The sequence below is a fragment of the Sus scrofa genome, chromosome 9, assembly GCF_000003025.6.
Source record: "Sus scrofa isolate TJ Tabasco breed Duroc chromosome 9, Sscrofa11.1, whole genome shotgun sequence".
Taxonomy (NCBI): Eukaryota; Metazoa; Chordata; class Mammalia; order Artiodactyla; family Suidae; genus Sus; species Sus scrofa.
The window spans coordinates 18,571,212-18,597,012 of NC_010451.4; the positions used below are offsets into that span (position 1 = coordinate 18,571,212).

The 25,801-nt window shown below is 40.8% G+C and overlaps 1 protein-coding gene across 7 annotated transcripts in view; it reads right to left on the reverse strand.

The window, feature by feature from the left end:
* DLG2 (discs large MAGUK scaffold protein 2) overlaps positions 1-25,801 on the reverse strand; it is a 1,971,427-nt gene that overhangs the window by 995,221 nt on the left and 950,405 nt on the right. For all 7 annotated transcript variants that reach the window (XM_021102305.1, XM_021102303.1, XM_021102307.1 and 4 more), the window contains one exon: positions 11,379-11,540. In XM_021102305.1, coding sequence (XP_020957964.1) covers positions 11,379-11,540 — 162 coding nt within the window. The remainder of the gene's footprint in view (positions 1-11,378; positions 11,541-25,801) is intronic.

The following is a 25,801-nucleotide window of genomic DNA, read 5'->3' on the forward strand; positions in this document are numbered from 1 at the left end:
TATTTTCATGGGTAATAATAATATTCTCTAGACTTTAATATGGTTAATATGTGAATACAATTAATTTATTAAATATCTCTGTTTTATTACCCAACACTTCTTAGATATCCACTTATTGCTATGAAGTAGTGATTTTTAATTTTAAGTAATACTTGTTTAAGTAAAACAGAATTTTATATCTAAATCAATGCTTCCCTCCAAATAGTTACCTTGAAAGGTTATATACATGTTATAACATCTTCAATAACTAGCCACAAAGGAGAGTACATTTCTTTATGCTTCAGTAGTCTTATTTGGATCACTCAAAGCCTGGCTGTGATCTTAACTTACTTGTTATTCTCCATTTGAACTAGCCAAAATGACATTAACTTTCATATGAAGGACAGCAATCTTGGATAATACACCTTTGCTTAGCCAAGATGTGAATATTCTGTAGTGTAAAACCATTCTCTAAAGCACCACAGGGGTGAAAATACCAGGGAAGCCCCTTTACTGAGAGCTCGGAGAGTTGATTAATCTTAAATTCAGATTTGTAATTACATACACGTACATTTTCTATAGCATAAATTAAAAAACAATTACTATTTGCTGAGCACCTACTAGGTGCCAAGGCTTATTCTACAGACTTTCCTCACACTGCCTTAGATTTGCTAAAGGGCACAGCTAGAAAGCAAAAGATAGAACTTGAACACTAGCAGGCCTGATTCTAAAGTCAATCTGATTTCCACTGCATGCTATTGTTTTTCTGGATTAGCAGGAAAAGAATTAAAAATAGTAAAGCCCAATTAATGGCAACACTTATTTATGAATGTATGTGTGAGATTTTGAATAATTCATATGTATCTTTGAGCTTTACATAGATTCTTTTTTTCTTTTTTCCTTTTTTTTTTTTTTTTTTTTTGGCTTTAGGGCTGCGCTTGCAGCCTGTGGAGGTTCCCAGGCTAGTGATCCAGTGGGAGCTACAGCTACCGGCCTATGCCAGAGCCACAGCAACGTGGGATCCGAGGTTCATCTGCGACCTACACCACGGCTCACGGCAACGCCGGATCCTCAACCCACTGAGCAAGGCCAGGGATCAAACCCGCAACCTCATGGTTCCTTAGTCAGATTCATTTCCGCTGCGCCACGACAGGAACTCCTACATAGGTTATTTCTAATTCTTACAGAAAGTCTTGGCAGTAGTGAAATCCAGTTTTGTGAAGAACTTCATTGTGTAACTGAGTTAACACTTTAGGAATATCTGAAGCTACAAATAATCACTAATGACACCTAGTTAGGATTACTCTAAACACGCCTCATTTTAAAAAAAACTTAGTATGCCTTTCATATGCCTAACAACCTAATGTTTCTTAGAGAAAATTCATTATTATTGCTGTTATAATTATTACATAGAGGAGAGAGAGATTTGGATGTCATTCTGCTGACCCATCTTTCCAAAGCCATGGTGGGAACCCATTAACCCACAACGGACTAGCTGTTCTTGAATTATGAGATGATACAGGAGGTCCTAAGCCTAACAGCTTCTGGCTTTTTCCAACTTCTGGCTTAAATATACAGGATTATTTGAGGTATGCTATTGGCACCCTTTCCAGTTAATGATAACTGAAGCAAGAAATGTTTCATTTGTCTAGAATTTTGACCAGGAGCTTTTGTCCTGGAATCAGTATATTCTGCCAAGGCCATATTTTATGCAACCATTTCCTCTCACCAAAGTCTGGGCCTGGAACAAAATGCATTATTCATAAGTATGCAAATCTTTGCCAAACCCTTCTTAGGTTTTTAGTAACTAAGATTTTCCCAATTTAGCTTCACAAATCTGGTTTTTTTTAACCCAAGACCAGAGGCTTCCTGAACTATCAGGTCAGCTGCTTCTACCATCTAGTGGTGAGAGAGAGAAATAAAGTTTATGTTTTTGAAAATTACTAATTTTCTAAGATAGCAACATCAGCTTAGTTTTCTAATAAGTATTACCTACTAAAACAATTATGGCTAGAAAGGAAAAAAATAAATACATATTTTTTCAGTTAATGGTCAGGACCCCATGACTATTGGAGTCAAATATATCTCATAAGGTCCTCCCTCCCTTCCTCCCTCCCCCTTTCTTTTTCTTTCTTTCTTTCTTTCTTTCTTTCTATCACTTTCTTTCTTTCTTTCTTTCTCACTCTCTCTTTTCAAAATTAGTAATCAAGTAACGAGTATTTAAAAGGCATCTACTGTTTGGCCAACTTGATTCTAGGCACTCTAGAGGAGCCACAAATTTGTATGTATAAAATATGATCTTCTTTTACTAGAAATGTGTAATTTATTTGAAAAAAATAAAAACAGAAACATTAGACTGCTAAAGGTCAAACACTGGCAAATTACTCACTGCTCCATGTCTCCTGAGCAGGTCCTCTCTGTCCTATAACATGATGGTGTCATTTCCTGTGTTTCAGTCCCCAGTATCTTCCTCCCGCTTTCCTGAGCAATCTTATCCATTCTGCTTCAACTACACTAAAGACACCAAAGTCAGATCTCTCTAACATCCTATATCTTTATTTCAAATGGCCTGTTAAATCCTTCTACCTGAGTGCAACATAAATATTTCGAACTCAGGTATTCAAATCTAAACTCAGAATCTCTTTACCCTACTCTTAAATCTATTCTCCCTCTGGCATATCTTGTTTGCATTTCATGATGCTTTCTCTAGGTAGTTGGTTTAAAAAGAAAAAAAAAAAAAAAAAAGGAGTGTGGATTAACCTCTATTTCCTCTCTTTCTTTCTCTCCTCTATCTTCTATATCTAGAAGGTCTTAAATTCCTGATATCTCTTCCTCAGTAAGCTCACTAGTTTATTCTACCCTTCAGCCCTCCAGTCCCAATGTCCTTGCTTTATCTCAGAACTTATCCCCCTGATGCATTTTACCTGATGTCCTCATTGTAATATCACCCTTTTCTTGTTTTTCCTGCATTCTGCTACCTGACATGAGTAATGGTTTGATTTGCAAATCTAACCAGGCCTCTCCTCTTTTCTAAATTGCATAGTCATTCCTCATTATCTACGAGGTGAAGTCCAGTCTCCACACAAGGCCCTTCATTACCTATTCCCACCCACCTCCCTTGCTTTATGACAAACTTTGGACCCACTTCTGTACCCCTTCATTAATCCTTGCATTCCACCTCTCTGCCCAACTCAGCTGCCTGCAGTTTCTATAATTCTTCCATACTGATACACAACTGCTGGAGTCTAGGACAACCTTGACCTTTCTCCTTTAGCTCTGACTTCCTTCAAGTCAAAAATGACATCCTCTATAATGCTTTCTCTGACCACACCTGTCCCTAGATCTCCAAACTCAGAGAAAATTAAAACATTTCTCTAGGTCTTGGGAGGATTTGCCTCTTTTTTTACTACATTGTTTATTGTATATAACATGTCAAATTTTATGTACATCGCCAAATTTGTGAATCTAACTATTGCATGTAAGCAGCCAGGATGCATATTCTTCTTTGTATCCTCAGAGAATAACACAGAGCCCAGGATACAGGAGAAAGTAAGTCAAAGAAATTGTACTGTATATTTCTTATGAATGAATGAATAAGGGAATCAATCAACACACATAAGAGGTTTTGTTCATATTAAACTCAACGGCATCTCAGCAATGCTAGAAGATCTTCCTGAGGTTATTCATCCATAAAGTGCAGAGTCAGGATTCCAACAGATGTTTTGGCTCCAGAGCCCATGGTGTTTTACAATAACCAAACTACTTTCTGTCTGGGAATAATGAAAACCTGGACTGGAATAATAGACGCGGATTAAAAGAGGAAGGTGAGAACACCAAGATATCTGATCACAAAGAAGAGATTACAATGGAAAAAAAAATCCATAAATAATTTCAAAATTTCTAGTTTAGAATATCAGAATAACACTAACACATTCTAATAAGAAAACATCAATAGCAATAAGGATAGTTACTATTTCTGTGTATTTCGTATGGGTCAAGCACCAAGCTAAGCTCTTTGTATAGGCTTTTCTCACTCAAACTTCATAGAAACATATGAGTGAAGACCATTACTTTACAACCAAAAATCTGAGGCTTGGAGTTCCCATTGTGGCTCAGTGGAAACAAATCTGACTAGTATCCATGAGAATGCAGGTTCGATCCCTGGCCTCGCTCAGTGGATTAAGGATCCAGCGTTGTCTTCGTGAGTGACTCAGGTCTGACATTGCTATGGCTGTGGCATAGGCTGGCGGCTACAGCTCTGATTCAACCCCTAGCCTGGGAACCTCCATATGCCATGGATGAAGCCCTGAAAAAAAAAAGAAAAAAAGAAAAAACTGAGGCTCAAGGAAGTTAAAAAACTCAAGAAAGCTCACACAGCCAGTGACTAGAGGACCAGGTATTTGATCTAGCTGAGTCAGATTCTAAGGCCAGAATGAATTTTTATGTTAAACTTTTCTATTGGTTATAATAGCCATCATCCATGTGTCTGTCATAGTATTTTCAGAAGTGTGTGTGTCCAAACAAAAAATAACTTCATTTGGAAGAAAGGGTCTCATGACCAAACATGTTTGGAAAATACTATATAGTAACCACAGCCCCAGCTTAGAGGATAATATGCATATTATCATATTAAAGGCAGAAATACTTCAATAAGTTAATAGATTCAACCTCTCCAAAGTTTCTGGCATTCATCTTTTTATTTTTCCTGTAACGCTGACAAAATCCCACCAGATGCATCCACTTTGGGAAATCCTGGTTTACTTTCACTGTACATGCTAATGACAGAGAAAGAAGAAAAATAAAACAAAAATAAGATGTGGTTCAGTTCATAGGAGCTTACACATTTATCAGGAGTAAGACAAGGGGAATATCTAAAGGAAAGCACAATACCTAGATTCACAATAATGATTTACATTAATAGAATAAAGTGTATATACAAAAGCTAATTATGCAAACTCCATGTGTCATAGGATGTTATAATCAGGTGGAATCAGACATGAGTCAGTAGGGAAGACTTTATGGAGAACGAGGATTTATTGTCTTATTGGCTAAAATGTACTTTCCTTTAAGCAGGCTCTGGCAACTCTGTTGATAAAATAATTCCTGGAACAAAGTACATTTTATCTTCTTTCCTGCCTGCAGTTCTGTATATCGGCTTCCTCATTTGTGAGAAATCACCCCCTATAATTTCCCCAAACCTGCACTGCCTACAGATTCTCCAATGTTTTTCCATATAGACTCAACAAATACCCAGTTGTTTAAAGGTATAAGTATCTATCCTAATCTCTCATACTTTCACCTTCTAGTCAGTCTTCCCGGAGCTGTTCATTCTGGTCTCAATGAGAACTAGAAGACCAAAAATCACATTTATCTGACTAAAGTGATTCACACCCACCTATGAACAATAGCTTTAATTTCCTTGTAAATAGTCATTGACGGCTTTGACTGTAAGACCCACCATTTTTTATGTACCCGAGGAGGTGCTGCCACTTTTAATTGTGAAACATCATTGATTTTAGGACACATCCAGAGTTCAGATACGTGATACAAGAGGAAATATCAGGTTTAAAACGGATGAAATTCTGTATCCATGATGATTAGGTAAGGGAACAACCAAAAAAGAAAAACAAGAGGTCTGTGCCTTAATTTCTTGCTTATTTTAATATCAATGTCACCAGTCTCCTTGAAGGCAATTATTCATAAGTGTGTGTATTGCCACTTACAAGTAATTAATTTAGCAAGGATTTGTTGAAAGACTGAGAAAATAATAATGAGTAAAACCAGCACAGACCCCGGACCTTGAGCGCATTCATATAATGATGATCGTACTGACAGTAAATACATTAAAACAAAACTTAAGGGTTATGAATACAAGTAGAATTAAAACAACTGGTTGGATTTCTGGTCTGACGACTACCATGTTTACACGAACCAGAGCATAAAAAGCAACCTGATTCATTTTTTGATTGGTGTTTGTGTGACTTCTATATTGCTTGTTTCTGACAATAAGATGGTTTATGAAATTAATCACATATAGAACGAATATTTTAAGAGATGACCAGCCAAATAAAAATTACTGAGGAGTTCCCGTCGTGGCGCAGTGGTTAACGAATCCAACTAGGAACCATGAGGTTGCGGGTTCGGTCCCTGCCCTTGCTCAGTGGGTTAACGGTCCGGCGTTGCCGTGAGCTGTGGTGTAGGTTGCAGACGCGGCTCGGATCCTGCGTTGCTGTGGCTCTGGCGTAGGCCGGTGGCTACAGCTCCGATTCAACCCCTAGCCTGGGAACCTCCATATGCCGCGGGAGCGGCCCAAGAAATAGCAACAACAACAACAAAAGACAAAAGACAAAAAGAAAAAAAAAAAAAAAAAAAATTACTAAAATAGATCTTGAGTCCGGGGAGGGAGAAAGGTGAGGGTCGTGGTGTGGACTTAACTTGGGTTCTTCGATGACATACCCACACCCAGTGTGAGGGCTGTATCGCAATGAGGAAAACTCTCCAACTGTGCAAAACCAAGTGTGTCTCCCTAGCCGAGAAGCAAATTCTTACACGCTCAAAGGATTCTTCGAAAGGGAACTAGCCCCCAAATAACTAGTTTTTGTCATGGGAGAGGAACACATAGTCCCTCGGGAGGTTTACTACTGGGTGGACCGAAATATTTTAAAAGCGGAACCTATTTTCCTTCCATGACCTCCTATCACCCACCTATCGCTACTTTCACGGTTCAGATGTAAAAAACTAACTTTCTTACACACTCTCTTATGTTTTCTATCTGCTGACATTTTTATGAATAAGAACATATTAGAAAACTGGATCTTCAACTTCTACAAACCTGGAGCCAAGGGAAAAAATGTGAATCTAACATCTCCTTTGAAGTGGCAGAACCGTTTAGAGGAAGGGGATATGGTACAGGAGTGATAGAGAATACAGGTTTTGGATCCAGAGAGACCTGAGTTACAAATATTGGCATTCTTACCAGCTATGCGGTTTGAAGGGAGTTATTTAATTTGACTTTCCGGTATGGTATTTCATAGAGGTCAAATGAGATAAATAAAACAAATGATTTTAAGGTATCTGTAATGGTAGCAGGTTGATGATAATAACAAGATAAAAAATACCATTTGGTTCAGCTAACCATGTGCCAGACACTTACTAAGCAAATTACATATTCGATTAGTATGAAAAATCCTGTGAGATAAATATTATTATCTCAGTTTCACAGATGAAGAATCTGAGATAAAGATCTTGAGTTTGATCTTGACCAAGATCACAGAGCTGCCAAATGTAAGGGCCAGAATTTATTCATTTATTTATTCATTTTAGGGCTGTACCCTCAGCATATGGAAGTTCCCAGGCTGGGGGGCTAATTAGAGCTGCAGCTGCCAGCCTAGGTCATAGCCACAGCCATGCAGCATCTGAGACGCATCTGCAACCTACACCACAGCTCACAACAATGCCAGATCCTTAACCCACTGAGCGAGGCCAGGGATTGAACCCGCCATCCTCATGGATATTACTTGGGTTCATTACAGCTGAGTCACAACAGTAACTCCAAGGGCCAGAATTTAAATGCAGCCCTTCTAATGAACAAGTTCTTAAAAGCAAGCCCACCTGCCCTCTCTCTCTCTCTCTCTCTCTCTCTCCCTCCTTTTCTCTTTTTCTCTCACTCTCTTTCTCTAACAAATACTCTGTAAAGAGTTCTCTGCAAGATGATGGGGGTCTCACAGTATCTAAGATTCAGGAATTTGAATTCCTATGGCAGAGTAAGAATAAGTGATATATAATTAGGACTCAGGTTCCCTAGAAGAGTAACATGCATATTTAAAATGATGTTTTACTGCTGCCTTTTGTTTCCTCATCACCTCTTATGATGCATATAGTAGATATTCAAATTAATAGTTACTGGATAAAGCTACACTGAAAAGAAAATGCTTGTGCTTTCTTAAAGGCCAATAATTTATTTTGTGGAAGATTTTAGGCAGCATCTGAAGAGAAAGCATCCCCATCCGGAGGCGAGGAAAACAAATCCCCTTGAATTCACAGCTAAATTGCACTTCTCCTTCCAATCCCATACTTTACACTGGCCAAGGCACTCCAACGAAAACAGACTAAGCAAACCCATCTATCAGCCAGGCAGCCAGTAGGCTCCAAAAGCAGATGAATCTTAGAACTGAGGTTTCAAGTGCTACACGGTGATGGCAGAAACAGCTGTCAAACCTGCCCCACTGATGTTACTCAGAGCCTGCTGAATGTGATGTTGAAATTGTTATCCAGCAATCCCACACTCTGATTAGGCACGCCATGTGGAAATTCCTAATTAATACTAGAGAACCACATTGCCTTCCAAGTAGGATTCAGGGGGTGCTATCTGATGGGACGTTTTGCCTCCTCACCCTTCTCCTTTGTAGCACTTGACCCAAGAACACCAGACAAGATTAAAGAAGCAAAAAGGCTGAAAATATGCCAGATCTAATTGAGAATTTGTACCCTTATAGCATTTCTCCGATTCTAATACGCTTCCTTTATGAGAAAATAACACATTTGATTTCAATCACGGCAGGCTTTTCAAACACTTGAATGTGATAACATAATAACCTCTTAACAATTTGATTAGGAAATGGGCCCTATTGCTATCAAAATACATGTGCTTGTACTGTGCCAGGGCCAACTTGACCTGTCTCAGGGGAGCCTCATGTGCCCATTTGTGCAAATATATTCAGCAGCTTCGGGTTGGTAGCCTGAAATCAGTTATGACGGGAGTGTTTACAACATGAAATTGGCAAGCTCTACACATCAGGGTGTTTTCCTTTTGGAAAAAAATTGGGCGCATTTATCTCTATCATGACAGAAGAAAGGTATACAATCTCTTCATTAAGATGATTTAATAACAGATCTTGTTCAGCCAAACAGCACCTCTGGAGGGTCATGAAGGAAAAGTCCTGGCTCCAAAATAGCTACTGCACAGGCTGGGTGCACAAGTCCTGAAGAAGCTCATCTTTCTCTTCTCGTCACAATATATCGGGGGTCATACTGCTGAGTGAGTGATTCCAAAAAGGAAGGAAAACCTATTCGAGGCTTGATGTTTCATATTCGGAATTTATTATTCATAGGAGGCTACTTTTAAGACAGATGTGAAGAACCTTGGATAAAAGACATCACTATAGTAAAACCATAAAAACTGAAAAGATTTTTTTAAAGAACATAGTAAGAAATAAGATAGAAAGAAGAAGCAGAAAACCTAAGCTAAGGAAAACCACCAAAGTGGGAGATATTTAACTCTGAGATTCCTGTAATCAAGGGGTAAAGGAGAGTTGGGAATGATTGCCTGATATCTAAGATCTGATCTTCAGAAAAAGCAAAATTTCCTTTAACTCTAATAGACATTTTCCAAAGGAGGCTCTACATAGCAAAACACATGGTGTAATCATCCACACTGTTAGATGTTTAGGTCATTATATTATCCAAATATATGCTGAAAATGCAAAATGTATTTGTATTTTTGCAAAGTATACAAAATGAAGATCTGATAGTGATTTTATTGTTTTGTTCACATTTATTTTATGGTTGCCAGGCTAGCTTTAGACTAGCCTCCATTATCCTAGCAGCCTAAAGCCATTGGAAGCTTTCCTCTAGAGTGTAAGAAAGGAAGGGACTGGAAGGGGAAAAAGAAAAGTTGGGATGACAAAAAGGAAGGGAGGCTTCATGGAGGTTCTTACAGGGGTTCTTTTCATCCAGTTAGAAAGAAAACAATCTGAAGTGTACGTACTCTCTCTGCAGTCCAGTCTCCTAGCTCTGACTCTTCTCAGTTTATACTGGTGAGCACAGATTAAGGATGAGCATTTGTTTATAAGGACAATAAGTCTTTAAAGCACAAAGATATTCATCTGACTATGGAATAGAATCATTGATTCTTATAGTTAGAGTCTTAGAGAAATGTTTGTGTGCCCTCCTGCTAAAGAAGCAGTCCTTTCCACAAGGACATCAGCCAAGGTCATCAACCAAGCCTGGAAGATTTCTAGAGACAGGGAACTCTCCTTTCATGAATTAGTCTGTACTTTCAGGGGGTAGGGCTAACTATCAAAAGTTCTGGTCTTATAATCCCAAAAATACATTCCTGTTAATTTTGCACAGTGGTTCGGCCTCTGCCTACCAATATTGTTTATCCTAGATGACAGCTCTTGAAGTATAAGGAGGTAAATCCTTGTCTCTCTAATCTACTCTTCTCTTGGTTAAACATAACTATTTCTGTGAACCACTCTATGATTTCCAAAGAGACTCTGGGAAGAACTGAACAATGATTTCCAGAGATAAAATGCTTACATATTTTTACACATTAAAAAATACTTACTGGAATTTGACAATTAGCCTAATATACTAATTAACTTGTATCTAAAACTAGTTTATTGGGAAAGGAAGTTTCAGGATGTCAGGGTATTTACAATGAACCAAATTTTGGAACCATGTTAAACATGATTTAGCCTTACTTTGATGCTTTAAAAGGTATAAGAGCCCAGAAAGCATCAGGACAACCTTCATGGCTGTATTTTTTATTGTAACACAGCTGTATGAAAGTGCCAGTGAAGTGAATGTTCTAGCTAACAAACTAAAAGAAAAAAAAATTAGTAGTAGTATCAAGGGGTTATTTGGAAGCTTTTTGTTTTATTTTACATTTCAATTCTCTTCTATTACATCATTGACTTTAGTTCCATTTTTCTTTTTTGGCCTTAATCGACATTTATAAACTTTATCCAAGACACAAAATCCCAGAGTACCAGCAAAGAAAAAGGCAGAGTAAACTGCAGCCAAGGAGCACAGAAAATCCTTACTCTCATTTCATTGTCCCTATTTGTCAAAATACCCCTTACCAAGAAAATATTTAAACTTAAAGAAGAAGGTAGAAAGTGTTGGAAAGCATGCTAGCAAATGGAAAGAAATATAACATCAAATAGAGGAGCTGATGAGCCAACTCACGCATTTGCCTTTTTAGTTCTACAGGGTAAGGCAATCACTAGGTGTCATCATATTATATTTACTGCCTTTATTTTATCTAAAGCCAGGAATGGAGATGGAGAAGTAGCATTTGAATGAAACCTTGATGTCCTTCTGGGCTTGGTAAATATATGGTTAGCTTGTTTTCTTTTTCAATTTTCACTCTTGGCTCTTTCCTTAGCCCATTCTCAGCAACTAAAAGGATTTTCCAGACATTTAAGCTTTAACTGTGAGAACAACAGCCCTGTGTCAGGAATCCCAGATAAACCTTCAAACCACAGAGACCTTTTGGCAACCATGGCCCAAAGCTATAGTGGTTTAAAAGAGCCTCCCTTAATCAAGCCAGCGAACTCCTCTCCGCAATGCAGACCAATCACTGCTGCTAGCTCTAAGAGAGCAATGGAACTGACCTTCAGAGGAGAGATGTGAGACTGCAAGACGTATCCATGGACATTTTCTATTTGCGACAGGTTCTTCTCCGATACATGCACAAGTTCAGGGCCTCTCACTTCGTGGGTCAGTCGAGGTAAGGAATGATCGTGTGGCGCGTCCTCATCTTGATAGCGATACTTCTAGGAGAAAAGACAAGAAAGGAAAAAGCATCACTGTTTGCCAAGGGTATAGTTCCAAACCTCCTATTTTAACTTCGTTTACAGGACACAGCGGTACATCGCCACACAGGCTTTGCCGCAGGCTCTTGTGGTCGTCCCCTTCACCAGGTCAAGTGTAAGTAAAACTGAACCAACTGTCAGTCCCAACCCATGCTGATGACTCCTTTTCACCTGATAATGTACTATCTCTGTTTGTAAAATAGGGAAGGGTGATAATAAGACTGAGACAATTTACCTAAGTAGGTGAGGAGGTAACCCTCAGAATGACCAAAGCAGCTAAATAGGTGCTGAAAATTCTAGATCCAGGACGAAAAAGAAAAAAGTACCGAGTAAAAAGACAGAAGTCTGATACAACCATTCAAGAAACCTAATTTTGATTCACAATACGTGACAGGTTTAAGATCTCTTGGAAATAAGGAAACATTTTTGTCACCCACATTATTTGTATTGGCCTCAAAAGGAAGACAACCTTTTCCTCCTTTCACATCCAAAGAGGAGGAGTGTTGATGTGGGTTAGTTGGGCTTTGGGACAAAAGGTCACGATTTCCAAGGATGGCATTTTCTTTTAAAGAACTTCAAAAATCAGGGCAAAGGGGCTGCTTATGTCATACTGAGGTGATTCCCTGAGGGGAAAGAGATAATTGTTCCTTCTCTCTTGATCCCTTTTCCTCTTTGTCATCTTCCTTCTATATGCCTGTAATAGCAAGAGCATCCCCTGGCAAAGGCCATCCTAAGGAAGCTGACAGAGAGGGACAAGGAATGGTTTGAGGAAGGGTAGATATAGCCATGGGTCAATCTCCATCTTCAGCTTTGGCCTGGGTTGCCCACGTTTCTGTCTCTCTTTGCTTCTTGCCCATTTTCCTTCAGACCTGTCCCATTCTAGTCTTATTGTTTGAAGGGTATTAATTTATTTGGGGGAAAAAAAAGGGGGGGTGCTTTGTTTTGTCTTTGTTCCCTGTGACTAGCACAGGGGTATCAGGGGCAGGAGTGCAAGCATTGTTCTTACACCATCTCAGCCTTACCTTTGATGCCCGCCTCTTCCCAGCACTCCTGTTATTATCATCACTAACAGTTATTTTTATCACACTGGGTTACGAACAACATGCCTTCTTCCAAAATAATACCTATGTTTCTTTCATTTTTAGTGAAAAAATATGATTTTGTGGACATCAGCTCTCCATCTGACTCCTAACCTGATAGTAACAAGAACCACCCAGGGTTGGCAATTCAGTCTGTAGACCATTCTTTTTTTTTTTTTTTTTTTAATGCATCGATCATTAATTCACCCCCGAACTTACTTTCTTTTTTTTTTTTTTTTTTTGTCTTTTTGCTATTTCTTGGGCCGCTACCACAGCATGTGGAGGTTCCCAGGCTAGGGGTCTAATAGGAGCTGTAGCCACCAGCCTACGCCAGAGCCACAGCAACGCGGGATCCGAGCCGCATCTGCGACCTACACCACAGCTCACGGCAATGCCAGATCCTTAACCCACTGAGCAAGGGCAGGGACCGAACCCACAACCTCATGGTTCCTAGTCGGATTTGTTAACCACTGCGCCACGACGGGAACTCCTGTAGACCATTCTTACTCAGAAGTTGACTACTTGAATTTTCCAGGGAGGCTTGTGACAATGTTTCAAGCTTAATATTAATTCACATTAGTTTATTATTATTAACATTGGTTTCAAAACAAAAATTATAGCTTACAGTGTCTTGACTGTGGTTTGCAAAGGACTCTCATCTATTTCTTTTACTGTAGTCCTTCAATCATCATCACTTGTGATACTCCATTTCGCTTATGAGAAAACTAGCATTTAGAGAGGTTAAGAGATTTGTCCAGGGTCATCTAACTAGTGGTCATCAGAGCTGTGACCCTGTCTAGATCATGTGAATCTGAATCCTCTTTCTACTCTCATCAGCCCCTCCTCCATTTACATAAGGAGCTGAAGCCCAAGTCCGATAACAGAATCAGAAGCTTGATTAAAACAAACAAACAAAAAACAACAACAACAAAAAACCTTCACTTCAAGGAGAACACACAACAAAATGAGATTAGAACATTTCTGTGAATCACAAAATATCATACTTTTATTTTCCTAACTCTATAAATAAATTGGAAAGTTAATCTGCCTCAGAAATATGGATCAGGAGTTCCCGTCGTGGCGCAGTGGTTAACGAATCCGACTAGGAACCATGAGGTTGTGGGTTCGGTCCCTGCCCTTGCTCAGTGGGTTAACGATCCGGCGTTGCCGTGAGCTGTGGTGTAGGTTGCAGACGCGGCTCGGATCCCGCGTTGCTGTGGCTCTGGCGTAGGCCGGTGGCTACAGCTCCGATTCAACCCCTAGCCTGGGAATCTCCATATGCCGCGGGAGCGGCCCAAGAAATAGCAACAACAACAAAAAAAAAAAAAAAAAAAAAAAAAAAAAAAAAAAAGAAATATGGATCAAGTTTAACATTCATTCTTGATCTATTAGGTGTTGTTCACTGGAAGTGGAATAATGTCATACAAATGCCCATTTTCGTGTCTCTGGCTTTCAGCCCATCTGCCCCCCACATCTCCTCCCCCTCTTCAATTCTCTCTCAGGGAGGCACTACCATCTATGCAATCACCGGAGCCAGAAAAGTAGGAATCAGTGAGACTTCATCCTCTTTCACCCCCCAACCATCTGCCAATTTAATAAATCACAAAGTGTGCCTAATTTGTTCAATAGTTCTTACGTCTACTCCATCTTCTTCCCCAACCCCACCACTAACCACTGCCCACATTGAGGTTTGCAGCTCTCAGCTGCACCATGGCAACAGCCTCTGCAGTGGCTTGACTGTTGCTAAGACTGCCCTTTCCCATCCATCCTACACTATATGCCAGGGGGCTGGCTTTCTGAATCTCAAACTGACAGAGTCCATCTCTTTAAAACCCTTCAGTGGCTCCCTTTGCCCACCTAACAGAGCTCAAACTTCCTTACCTGCCATAGGCCACCCCCAACTCTGCTACAAGAGCTGAAGGTCTTCCCACCACTGCCACTTCTGAATTCTTTTATCTCACCACTCCTCCCTCAGGATTATGGAATAAATATGAACAAAGCACTACTTCCAGTTTTCTAAAGATTTTTAAAAAGTAATTAAATACAAAGTTTATCACCTGAACCATTTTTAGGTATACAGTTCAGCAATGTTAAGCTTATTCACACTGATATGTAACCAATCTTCAGTATCTTTCATCATTTAAAACTGAAACTCTACACACATTAAACACCCATTTTCCCCTCCGCCAGCCCCTGGCAATCACCATTCTATTTTCTATTTTTATGAATTTGACTATTCTAGATAACTCATATCATTGAAATAATACAAGACTGGCTTAGTTCATACTCCTTTGAAGGTTCTTCCATTTTGTAGCATGTGACAGGATTTCCTTCTTTTTCAAGACAGGATAATATTCCATTGTATGTACATGCTACATTTTGTTTATTCGTTCATCTGTAGCTGGGCGGTTTGGTTGCTTCTACCTCTTGGCTATTGTGAAGAACGCTGCTGTGAACATACACATACAAAAATGTCTTTGGAACTATTTTTCAATTTTTTTGGAGAGATATCCAGAAGTAGCACTGCTGAATCATATGGTAATTCCATTTTTAGTTTTCTGAGGAATTTTTTAAGATTTTTAAAATGTAGGAGTTCCCACTGTGGCACAGTGGTTAACGAATCTGACTAGGAACCATGAGGTTGCAGGTTCGATCCCTGCCCTTGCTCAGTAGGTTAAGGATCTGGCATTGCCATGAGCTGTGGTGTGGGTCGCAGATGCGGCTCGGATCCCGAGTTGCTGTGGCTCTGGCGTAGGCTGGTGGCTACAGCTCCAATTAAACCCCTAGCCTGGGAACCTCCATATGCCACGGGAGCAGCTCAAGAAAAGGCAAAAAGACAAAAAAAAAAAAAAAAAAGATTTTTAAAATGTAACATATATGAAGCCATATTCATGCCACCCACCACAATTAGGAAATGCTTGTTTTATGAGACAAAAAGATCCCAGAGCACCAAAAGTAAAATTCTATAAAGCTAAAATTATTACCAAAACTCCTCAAAGATTCTTGCAGTAGAATTCAGCTGGTTTAGGTAAAGACTTTACTTATAAAAATAGACATCTCACTGAATTGTTTGGAGAGATAACTAACAGGACACAGATAATAAACTTAAACTTATGTAGTATCAAAAAGAATTTATACCAGTGAATTATTTTCATAAAATTAAGGCCCATTTTGAAGACTGATAGAGGCTTAGACTATAAAATTGATCTTGAAGCTCAATTACTATTTTATTAGTAAAAATTATTCACCTTATCATTTATTGATCCTGTGGCCTCAACTCTGATGTTAACTTTTCATGAAATCCAAATCTAAGGTCTTTTGAGTGTTCCCGTAGCTCCCTGTACTCCCCAGATCACAACTTTCATCATGTTATATGAGTGTGCATATTTTAAGTTTTTACACTGAACTATAAGGTTTTGTGAGACCTGGGATCATCTGGGTATCGTTTATTTTCATAACTCCAGTCCTTAGGCAAATTCTGGCTCACATATGCCATAACAATTTGTTGATTTAAATTACAAATGCCAGTTGAACAAATGAATGAAAAGGGTATAACTTTCTAAAGCTACAAAGTTATTTTGGCTCTTGGGTGCAACCTCTTTCATTGCATAACACTGTAAACTCAGGTGTAAGCAAAAAAAAAAGACAACTGCATCACTGGCTTAACACAATCTTACTTAAAGGATATCAGCTTCTTAAGTATTAAGAAGCTCTACATCATTCCTTTCAGAAATATATGTTAACGACACAAACTGAATACGAACCAGTCCTTGACCTTGAGAAGGCCATAAATTATTAAGGGAGTGATACCTATGTGCAGCTAAGTCACAACACACAGTGAAAACAACTGTAAGTATAAACTGAGTTCCATGCGTGCAGATGGGTCATCCCTAAGGCTGTCTGTAGCTTCCCAGTTTGAAATAGGATCTAGAACCATAATAGAAAGAGGTAAGGGGAATCCTAAGCAAAGGCAGCAACACGTGCAGAGGAGAAAGGTCTAAGAGGGGATGAGGTTCTGAGAGAACAGGGAGGTGGGAAGCAGCTTATAGCACATGCTATTGCCTCACCCTAATCCATGGAACTCCCTATTCGGCACTCAAGGCCCACATCTGGAAACTTCACAGGAAGACTGCCCTTGAGTGTTTGAAGCTTCCTCACCTAGGCGTGTCTGGGAGTTATACTGGAATCCACAACTCCCACACTTCAAAGAGGTGTAAATTACATTCCAAAGCACCTCACAGAATTGGTCTGAAGCTGACTGCCCCTAGATGTACATTTCGGCAGAATTTCTGGGGGCGTCCCTCACTCCTTTAAGAGCTTCTTCTGGGAAATGCCCTCCAGAAATTACATGCTTGCTGATCCCATTTTTAGGGTTGCTTCTGGTGATTTTTTTTTTTTGTCTTTTGCCATTTCTTGGGCCGCTCCTGAAGCATATGGAGGTTCCCAGGCTAGGGGTCTAATAGGAGCTGTAGCCGCTGGCCTACGCCAGAGCCACAGCAACTCGGGATCCGAGCCGTGTCTGCGACCTACACCACAGCTCACGGCAACGCCAGATCCTTAACCCACTGAGCAAGGGCAGGGACCGAACCCGCAACCTCATGGTTCCTAGTCGGATTCATTAACCACTGCACCACGACGGGAACTCCATGGTGAATTGACATAAGGAGGGGATGCAAGGCGGAAACCAGGCTGAAAGGAAGTCCACTGTCTCTTGTAGACAATAGGGAACCATCCGAGAGACTTACAAGATACTCTTCCTGGTACCAGCCAGATATTCCTCCTGCTTTATTTTTCCAGTTTTCTCCAAGAGATGACTAAGCAAAAAATGGCAAGAACCAGTAAGATGTACCATCTTCAACTCAAATGCAACCCTCCAAAGGAATCACCCGGATGGTTTAGTAGTATCACTGCTCGGATTTGACTTTGGCTGATTTTTTTTTTTTCAACACTCAGACTGCTATTAATATTAACACTATTAATAGAGATACTAACACTCTGGTAATATTAAAACTAACAATAATAGTTAATGTGCCAGGAACTGTGCTAAACGATTTACCTGCATCATCATATCAGAGATTGGTGTTATCATTCTCTTCACCTGAGGCTTGGTTAGTTAGGCTTTTTTTGCAAGTTTACACACCTGGTGGGTGGCAAAGGCTTCAAATACAAGTTCCTCTGACTCTAGAGCTAGGGCACTTAAATATTCTTCTAAACTAATCAGGACCCAAAGATCTTAAGAGATCAACTTTATCTTTGGGAAATATAATTCTTAGGAATTAGAGCCAACTAATGAGGGAGATTAAACAGCTTTGCAGAGGTCACACCCTGATTTAAGAATCAGCTCCAATGTTCTGGGCAATTCTGAGTCCTCTCTAGTTCCAGGGCTTGTTCATTAGGTTCTAATGCCATACTGGGCACCTTGGAGGGTTCCTGAATTGCCATTTGAAGAAGGCCTGTTTTGAAATCTGTCTTCCTCTCTTCCTCTTCTCAACTTGGTCCACTGGAGGGGATTGCAGAGTAAAAGAACTATTGTAAACAGTTTGTACTTTCTCTCCCAGGTCTAATGGGAGTGAGGCAGAAGTGCTCAGGACAGAGAAGTCTGATGTATTATTCATGTCTCCTGTCATAGCTCATTTTGCCCCTGATTCTAGAATCCTACCCGCTTCCCCTTTCTAAAGCTTAACCCCCACCCGTGGACTCCATCGGGCAAAGTTCTCAAGTCCCCGATAATCACATTGGGTGTCACCACCTCTTGGAAAACTTCTCTGATTGCTGAGGTTGAAAAGACGTCCTTCCTTAATGCCTCCACGGTGTTCCGCACAGATTCCTGTTAATGATTAACGACTCTCTACTCCAATGACCTGTCCATGTGCCCATATCTCCTCCAGACCCACGAGAGCCTTGTGAGCAGAGATAGGGTCGTACTCATCTCAGTTCTCCAGCGGCCCCCGTAGTAAGACACATAGTAAGAGACCAATGAACATGACTTTAACTGAACTAAACTTTAAATAAACTGAGGATAACAGGATAAACCTGACAAAAAGCCTGCCCAGCTGAACCTGCATGCTGTCTTACTGGCACTGTCCCACCCCAGGGCCCACCATGCGATGGCCAAAGGCTGGGAAGTTTCACCATTTCTGCTCACTGCATTCCGTGGATGCCTGTGTGACTCAGAACCACCCTGAATTACCCAGAATTCAGACACAGGCACCTACATACAGCTGATGCATCACTGGAGGTTTAGTACCGTTAGGAAGATGGTACTGCCCTGGCACAGTGTATAATAGCTGAGAGAAAACTCATAAATCCTTCAAGGTCTCATAAATAAAAACCTGAGTCTATCTCCGTCTCTGCATAAAAAAGTGCTCTGCTTCCCCCTTGCAGCAGGTGTTGGCACTGCTCTGATGACAGACAGAGAAGCAAACCAAACTCTGGGAGAACCAGAATGTTTGTGTGCTCTTGAAAGATAAGTCATATTATAATACCTGTTAGTGAATGTTGTCCAGGAATATTTTTCCAAGAGTGTTATAGAAAGTATCCCATTTAAGGAGTTCTCGCCGTGGCACAGTGGGTTAAGAATCCAACTGCAGCGGCTTGAGTTGCTGTGGAGGTGTGGGTTTGATCCCTGGCCCTGCCCAGTGGTTTAAAGGATCTGGCATTGCCGTAGCTGCAGTTTTGATTCGGTTCCTGGCCTGAGAACTTCCATATGCCTTGGCTGCAGCCAAAAAAAAAAAAAAAAAAACAAAAACGAAAAATTATCCCGTTTAAAACTTACATCAGTACTATGAAGCAGGTACAAAATTAAGGAATGATTGCAGTTTCTTACAGAAAGCCTGACATTTAGCAAATGCCAAAACCTCTTGGTTCCAGGGTTTCTATTAACTATTTCGACAAATAGCATTCTCTGTGTCAAGCCTCATCTCCTCTGTAATCTAAGTTCCTGAGGTCAGGAACTCCTGCTGTCCTTCTTTTGCCCCCCCCCCGCCCCCCCCACCGCAGAGGGTCAGGCCAGAACAAGGGCCACACAGTTTGTATCCAATACCCCCAGTTGACTGCATGCTGCCCCTAAAGGAAGTCTCTGTTTTAAAAATATGCTCTGGCAGAAAAGCAGATTTTAGGAGAAGCATGAAATCGCTTAGAAAGTTAAAAATATATAACAGACTAGCAAAGCGTGATGATCCCTAAGAAAGAAAATGAATGTAGCTCAGAACATAGAGAAAACCAAGAGCGTGAGGAAAGCAGTCTTGAAAAATGAATTACGTGGCAATGAAGGGTTCTCACTTCCTCTCAAGACTGTTTAACTTCCGTAACAAGGTATTCTTATCCAGGCCCTGCCAGCCACCATCGTATCTGGAGGAAAATATTTGCTTTACATATTTTGGTATTTCTTTACAGGCATTTTATTTCCTAGAGACTTGGACAGTAGGTAAGTAGCCAGCCAGCTTTTTTCCAGCCCTTCCTTTTCCCATGAGGTCTTAGCCTATCTGTGACCTGTGACCTGTGACCCACTCCCACCATCACACCTAACAGCATCCTTGCTCCAACTCGCCACCTCCCTTTCCGGAGGGAAAACATGGGTAGGAAAAAGAAAAAGAAGATAAAAGAATGGTGAAGGCTGTGATCAGAGCCGTAACTATATTCATTTCTTTGATTTGAAATAAATTCTCTGGGAGTTCTGGGCCGATTGGAAATGAATCTGGCTAGTACCCATGAGGATGCAGGTTCGATCCCAGGCCTTGCTCAGCAGGTTAAGGATCTAGCGTTGCCATCAGCTGTGGTACAGGTTGCAGACATGGTTCAGACCTGGGGATGCCGTGGCTGTGGTGAAGGCCAGCAGGTGTAGCTCCGATTCAACCCCTAGCCGGGGAGCTTCCATATGCCACATGTGAGTGCCTAAAAAGCAAAAAATAGAAAAATAAAATTGATGAATTCTCTGGTATTTTGGCTAGAGCAGGGTTCTCTTTCCCCTTTCCATCCTTTCTGTCCACTATCCCTATCCATTCTTCCAGAGCAGGTACATGTGCATTTTATTTCCTCAAGGAGACCCCTGGCTTCCCGGGAGATCTCTTCCTCCTATCTCACCGCTCTCTCTGCTTCACAGGATTTCAGGGTACCATGTATTGATTTTGCATAAAACTCATCACATTTGTATTTTACATGTATTTCTGTGCTCATTTGCTTAATGCCTGCCTCCCCCATTAAATCAAAACCAAGGGTCAGGGACTCTGCCTACTTGGCTCACTACTGACCTCTAGTGTCAGCTACACAGCAGGTTCTCAGTCCACATTCAGTCTGTGGCCAAATCCCTCTCCAAAATCCGTTACTTTGGTGCTAATAAAAGTGGGTCAAAGCTCACTGACTGCTGATTGCACACAGATCCCCCCTAAGCAAAGTTATCCTTCGCCCCCAAAATGACCTGCAAGCGGCAATACACAGCTGGCCCAAAGGACATCTGAAAGAGGAATTTTTCAGAGATGAGCGGGAAGTAAGCAGCAGGACTGATGGGATGCAAAGCAGTCCCAGGTGCTCCATTTGAATTTTTTCAAACGAAACTCACAAATGAAAGGAAATACTTTCCCACTTTTTTCCACAAAGAATGGGACAAGCCAGGATGTTAATTAAATTACAAATCAGCTGTCTGCATGCAGCTGACAGAGTTTTGTGTGCTTCCAAGCAAGTCAGATATTTTAAACCCTCTGTAATTACCTACAATGAGGGAGCTGCCAGGAAGAATGCCTTCATGAATATGTGATGAATCTTAAGATCCTTTTTCAAGAACTGATGATTTAAATAATCATGAGGGGACTTACTCGAGCTCAGTGGTGACCTCTATCTGCGTTAACTGAAGATGCAGGAAATAGAGCCTGGCGAGCTTTCCCTCCTAAAACTTATCCGTGAGACCCAAGATCCCCGGGGGAGGCCAAGCTCCCCCAGGAGAGGTCGCTGTGTAACTAGACAGCCCTAAGCTCTCTGAACAAGTCACAAGGGGACCACAGACCTAGGATCTGGGGGAAAACATGGGTGTGGCATTAAAAAAATTTGTATCAATGTTGCACATGTAGGTCGCTATTTATAATTCACAAAGCACTTTCAGAAGCATTGTCTCAAGTAATTCTCTTAAGAACTGGACAAAGAAGGTACTGCCCCTCTGATTTTCAAATGAGAAAACCCGATCAGATCAGAGTCTCCAAGGTGTTAAACAAAGAGTAAAGCTGGGCTTCAAACCTGCATAGCCAGCTGACTCCAAGAAGCAGCCCAAAAGAGGAGAATGGGCACGAATTCTGGCCTGAGAACTATGGGTTCACATCTTGCAACATTTGCTGGTATCTCTGATCTTCAGTTGATGAAGTTATAAACTGGGAATTACAGGTTCTACCTCATAGAGATACCAGCATTGGAAGAGACAGTGCATTGCTGGCACATAGTGGCTGCTTGACCAACGTTAATACTCTCCTTTCTGCAGCTGTCCAATTTTGTACTTTGCAGGTCTGGCATCATAAAAAGGGACGCCTAAGAGTGAACGTAGTGCTGTCAGCAGAATGGAAACAAATGTGAATGGCCAAGAGTAGTTTCTAAATATGCCTCTCCAATTTCTCCTCCTTAGACCATCATGCTAGAATAACTTTCTAAAACCTCAGTTCTAGTGGCCAAGAGTGCAGGTTCTAGAGGGACTGCTGGATCAGTTCTCCAGTCTATTATGTACTACATGACCTTGGACAACTGATTGAACTCTGTGCCACTTGAAAGTCTCCTCTGTAAAATGGTACTAGCACGTCACAGGCTTTTTGAAAAGGTCACGTGAGATAATCCACGAAAGGCACTTAGCAGAGTGTCTGTGACCCACTAAGTGGTCATTTACTATCAGCTATGATTATTTTATTGTAATAGATGTTTTTATTTGATAAGAAAAGATTTTGGAGATATAAAATATAGCAAACTGGTGGGCAAATGTAGTCTTTGAGTTTTGCTTTCAATTTCTTCAAAGCATCCAATGACAACTTTTCCCACTACTGTAATAGACCCTGTGGTCCAGTCTCACAGATTTCCTGACCGTGTGAAGTATTTTTCAACCTTTCTTTAGGTCATCTTCAAGCTTGTAAACTCCCAGGCTTTCCTAAACCATCTCCACTCAAATCAGCCTGCTCTGACCATTTCAGCTCCTATTGCTCCTCTCTCTTCTCAGTTATTTCACTTGACAAGAATTTATGTCTAGTTATAAATAAGCCATTGGGATGTAATGTATAGTACTGGTGACTACAGTTAATGATACTGTTTATTTTTTTAAAAAAGAATTTCTTGAGCACCTGCTATGTGTCAGACATTGCAAGCCCTAGAGAAACAACAGTGAACAAGAAAGACACATCCCCTCCCTAAACTGTGTTCTTGATGTCTTCCCTTTCTCTAATTACCTTCCCAGCTGTCTTGCACCAGCTCTTGCTCAACCTTAAAACTTAACTTACATAAGCATTCTTCACAGTTAGTTTCCTTCACACCCAGCTTTGGCTGTGTCCTTTTCCTGTGCTCATACAACTGATACCCTGAGAATACCCCCCCCTTTTTTAAGCACATAGGTATCTGCTTTTCTCATAGGAATGTAAAGACTTTTTGATCCATTATAGTAACATCAGCAGCAAACATTATGCCTGGGACCCGTAGGTGCTTCATAAATGTTTCTGAACTGAACTATACTCCGTGGAGACTTCATTTCCTAGGACTCTTGTGTTTTCCATCAGACCTAGGACATTCTAAAAATAGCATGTCCTCAAGAAACCTGTCTGGAGTCTACAGGAAATCAGCTTATTGAACAGCGCCCGGCCAGATTTTGAGGACTAAAATGAGAAAGTGTTCTTTGGGTAATTAAGTGTGGTAGTTTCAATCAAATGGAATTGTTCAAGTTTTGGGCGTGAGGTGCCTATGGGAGGGTGTTGACTGGTGGATTTCTGGAGCAAGACATTGAGGAGAAATGACAACACGCAACCCAGGGACTGCGTGGCCTCCCACCTTTTCCCTAGTCTGCTGGCACTGAGTTAGAGCAACTAAAGAAGCATAACACAACCGATGTGGCCACTCCAAGTCATCTTACCTGAGAGTCTCTAAACCCCAGGCCAGGAGCTGAGCATGCGGACCAACCTTGATATGCACAATAAAAGATTAAAGTGGAAACCTGGACAGCTGCATGCAAAGCCATGAAACTAGAACACACCCTCACACCATGCACAAAAATAAACTCCAAATGGCTGAAAGACTTAAATATACGACAGGACACCATCAAACTCCTAGAAGAGAACATAGGCAAAACACTCTCTGACATCAACATCATGAATATTTTCTCAGGTCAGTCTCCCAAGGCAATAGAAATTAGAGCACAAATAAACCCATGGGACCTCATCAAACTGAAAAGCTTCTGCACAGCAAAGGAAACCCCAAAGAAAACAAAAAGACAACTTACAGAATGGGAGAAAATAGTTTCAAATGATGCAACTGACAAGGGCTTAATCTCTAGAATATATAAGCAACTTATACAATTCAACAGCAAAAAAACCAATCAATCAATGGAAAAATGGGCAAAAGACCTGAATAGACATTTCTCCAAAGAAGATATACAGATGGCCAACAAACACATGAAAAAATGCTCAACATCGCTGATTATAAGAGAAATGCAAATCAAAACTACCATGAGATATCACCTCACACCAGTCAGAATGGCCATCATTAATAAATCCACAAATAACAAGTGCTGGAGGGGCTGTGGAGAAAAGGGAACCCCCCTGCACTGCTGGTGGGAATGTAAACTGGTACAGCCACTATGGAGAACAGTTTGGAGATACCTTAGAAATCTATACATAGAACTTCCATATGACCCCACAATCCCACTCTTGGGCATCTATCCGGACAAAGCTCTACTCAAAAGAGACACATGCACCCGCATGTTCATTGCAGCACTATTCACAATAGCCAGGACATGGAAACAACCTAAATGTCCATCAACAGATGATTGGATTCGGAAGAGGTGGTATATATACACAGTGGAATACTACTCAGCCATAAAAAAGGATGACATAATGCCATTTGCAGCAACATGGATGGAACTAGAGACTCTCATACTGAGTGAAATGAGCCAGAAAGACAAAGACAAATACCATATGATATCACTTATAACTGGAATCTAATATCCAGCACAAATGAACATCTCCTCAGAAAAGAAAATCATGGACTTGGAGAAGAGACTTGTGGTTGCCTGATGGGATGGGGAGGGAGTAGGAGGGATCGGGAGCTTGGGCTTATCAGACACAACCTAGAATAGATTTACAAGGAGATCCTGCTGAATAGCATTGAGAACTATGTCTAGATACTCATGTTGCAACAGAAGAAAGGGTGGGGGAAAAACTGTAATTGCAATGTATACATGTAAGGATGACCTGACCCCCTTGCTGTACAGTGGGAAAATAAAAAAAAAATAAAATAAAATAAAGTGTACGCAAGGCCAGAAAGAACTCTGGAAGCTCACACACTATGTTGACAGTGGTTGTCTCTGGTGGATCATCAATTCCCTTTTTGTGCTACATGGTATTATTTGGAGAATAAAAATAATGACCAAAATAGAATACGTAGGCTACAACCAAGTGTTTGTTCTGTTGTAATGGAGACGATCCAGTGGACCTTCCCTTGTGGTGAGGGAAAATTCTCCAGCCCTGGAAAACGTTTCTACAAGTTTGGTTGCGCTAACTTGGCCTGAAAGATGCAAGGATGATGCACAGCTGACAAATGAAGGGGGGGGGGGCTGGGAAGGAAGAGAGTTTAAAGTTAAATTGCTCTGTTATCAAGAAATCAAAGCAGCGATCTGGGAACAAAGGCGACTATGAGTTTGTCCCTTTGAAGCATACCTTCACATACTGTCTGAGCAGTTCTCCAGGGATAACTGCCATGGATCCAAGCAATGACAGTAAGATCCTGTGGGCAGTCACTGTCTGACTCAACACACACACACACACACACACACACACACACACACACACACACACACACACACACACCTGCTGCGCAACCGCTGCAGCTTCTGTGAGTGAGCCATTCACTGCTGAAGACTGAGCATGCTCTGTTCAGGGGTGCCGGGTGCTACGCTGTTTATTTCAGTGTAGTCAA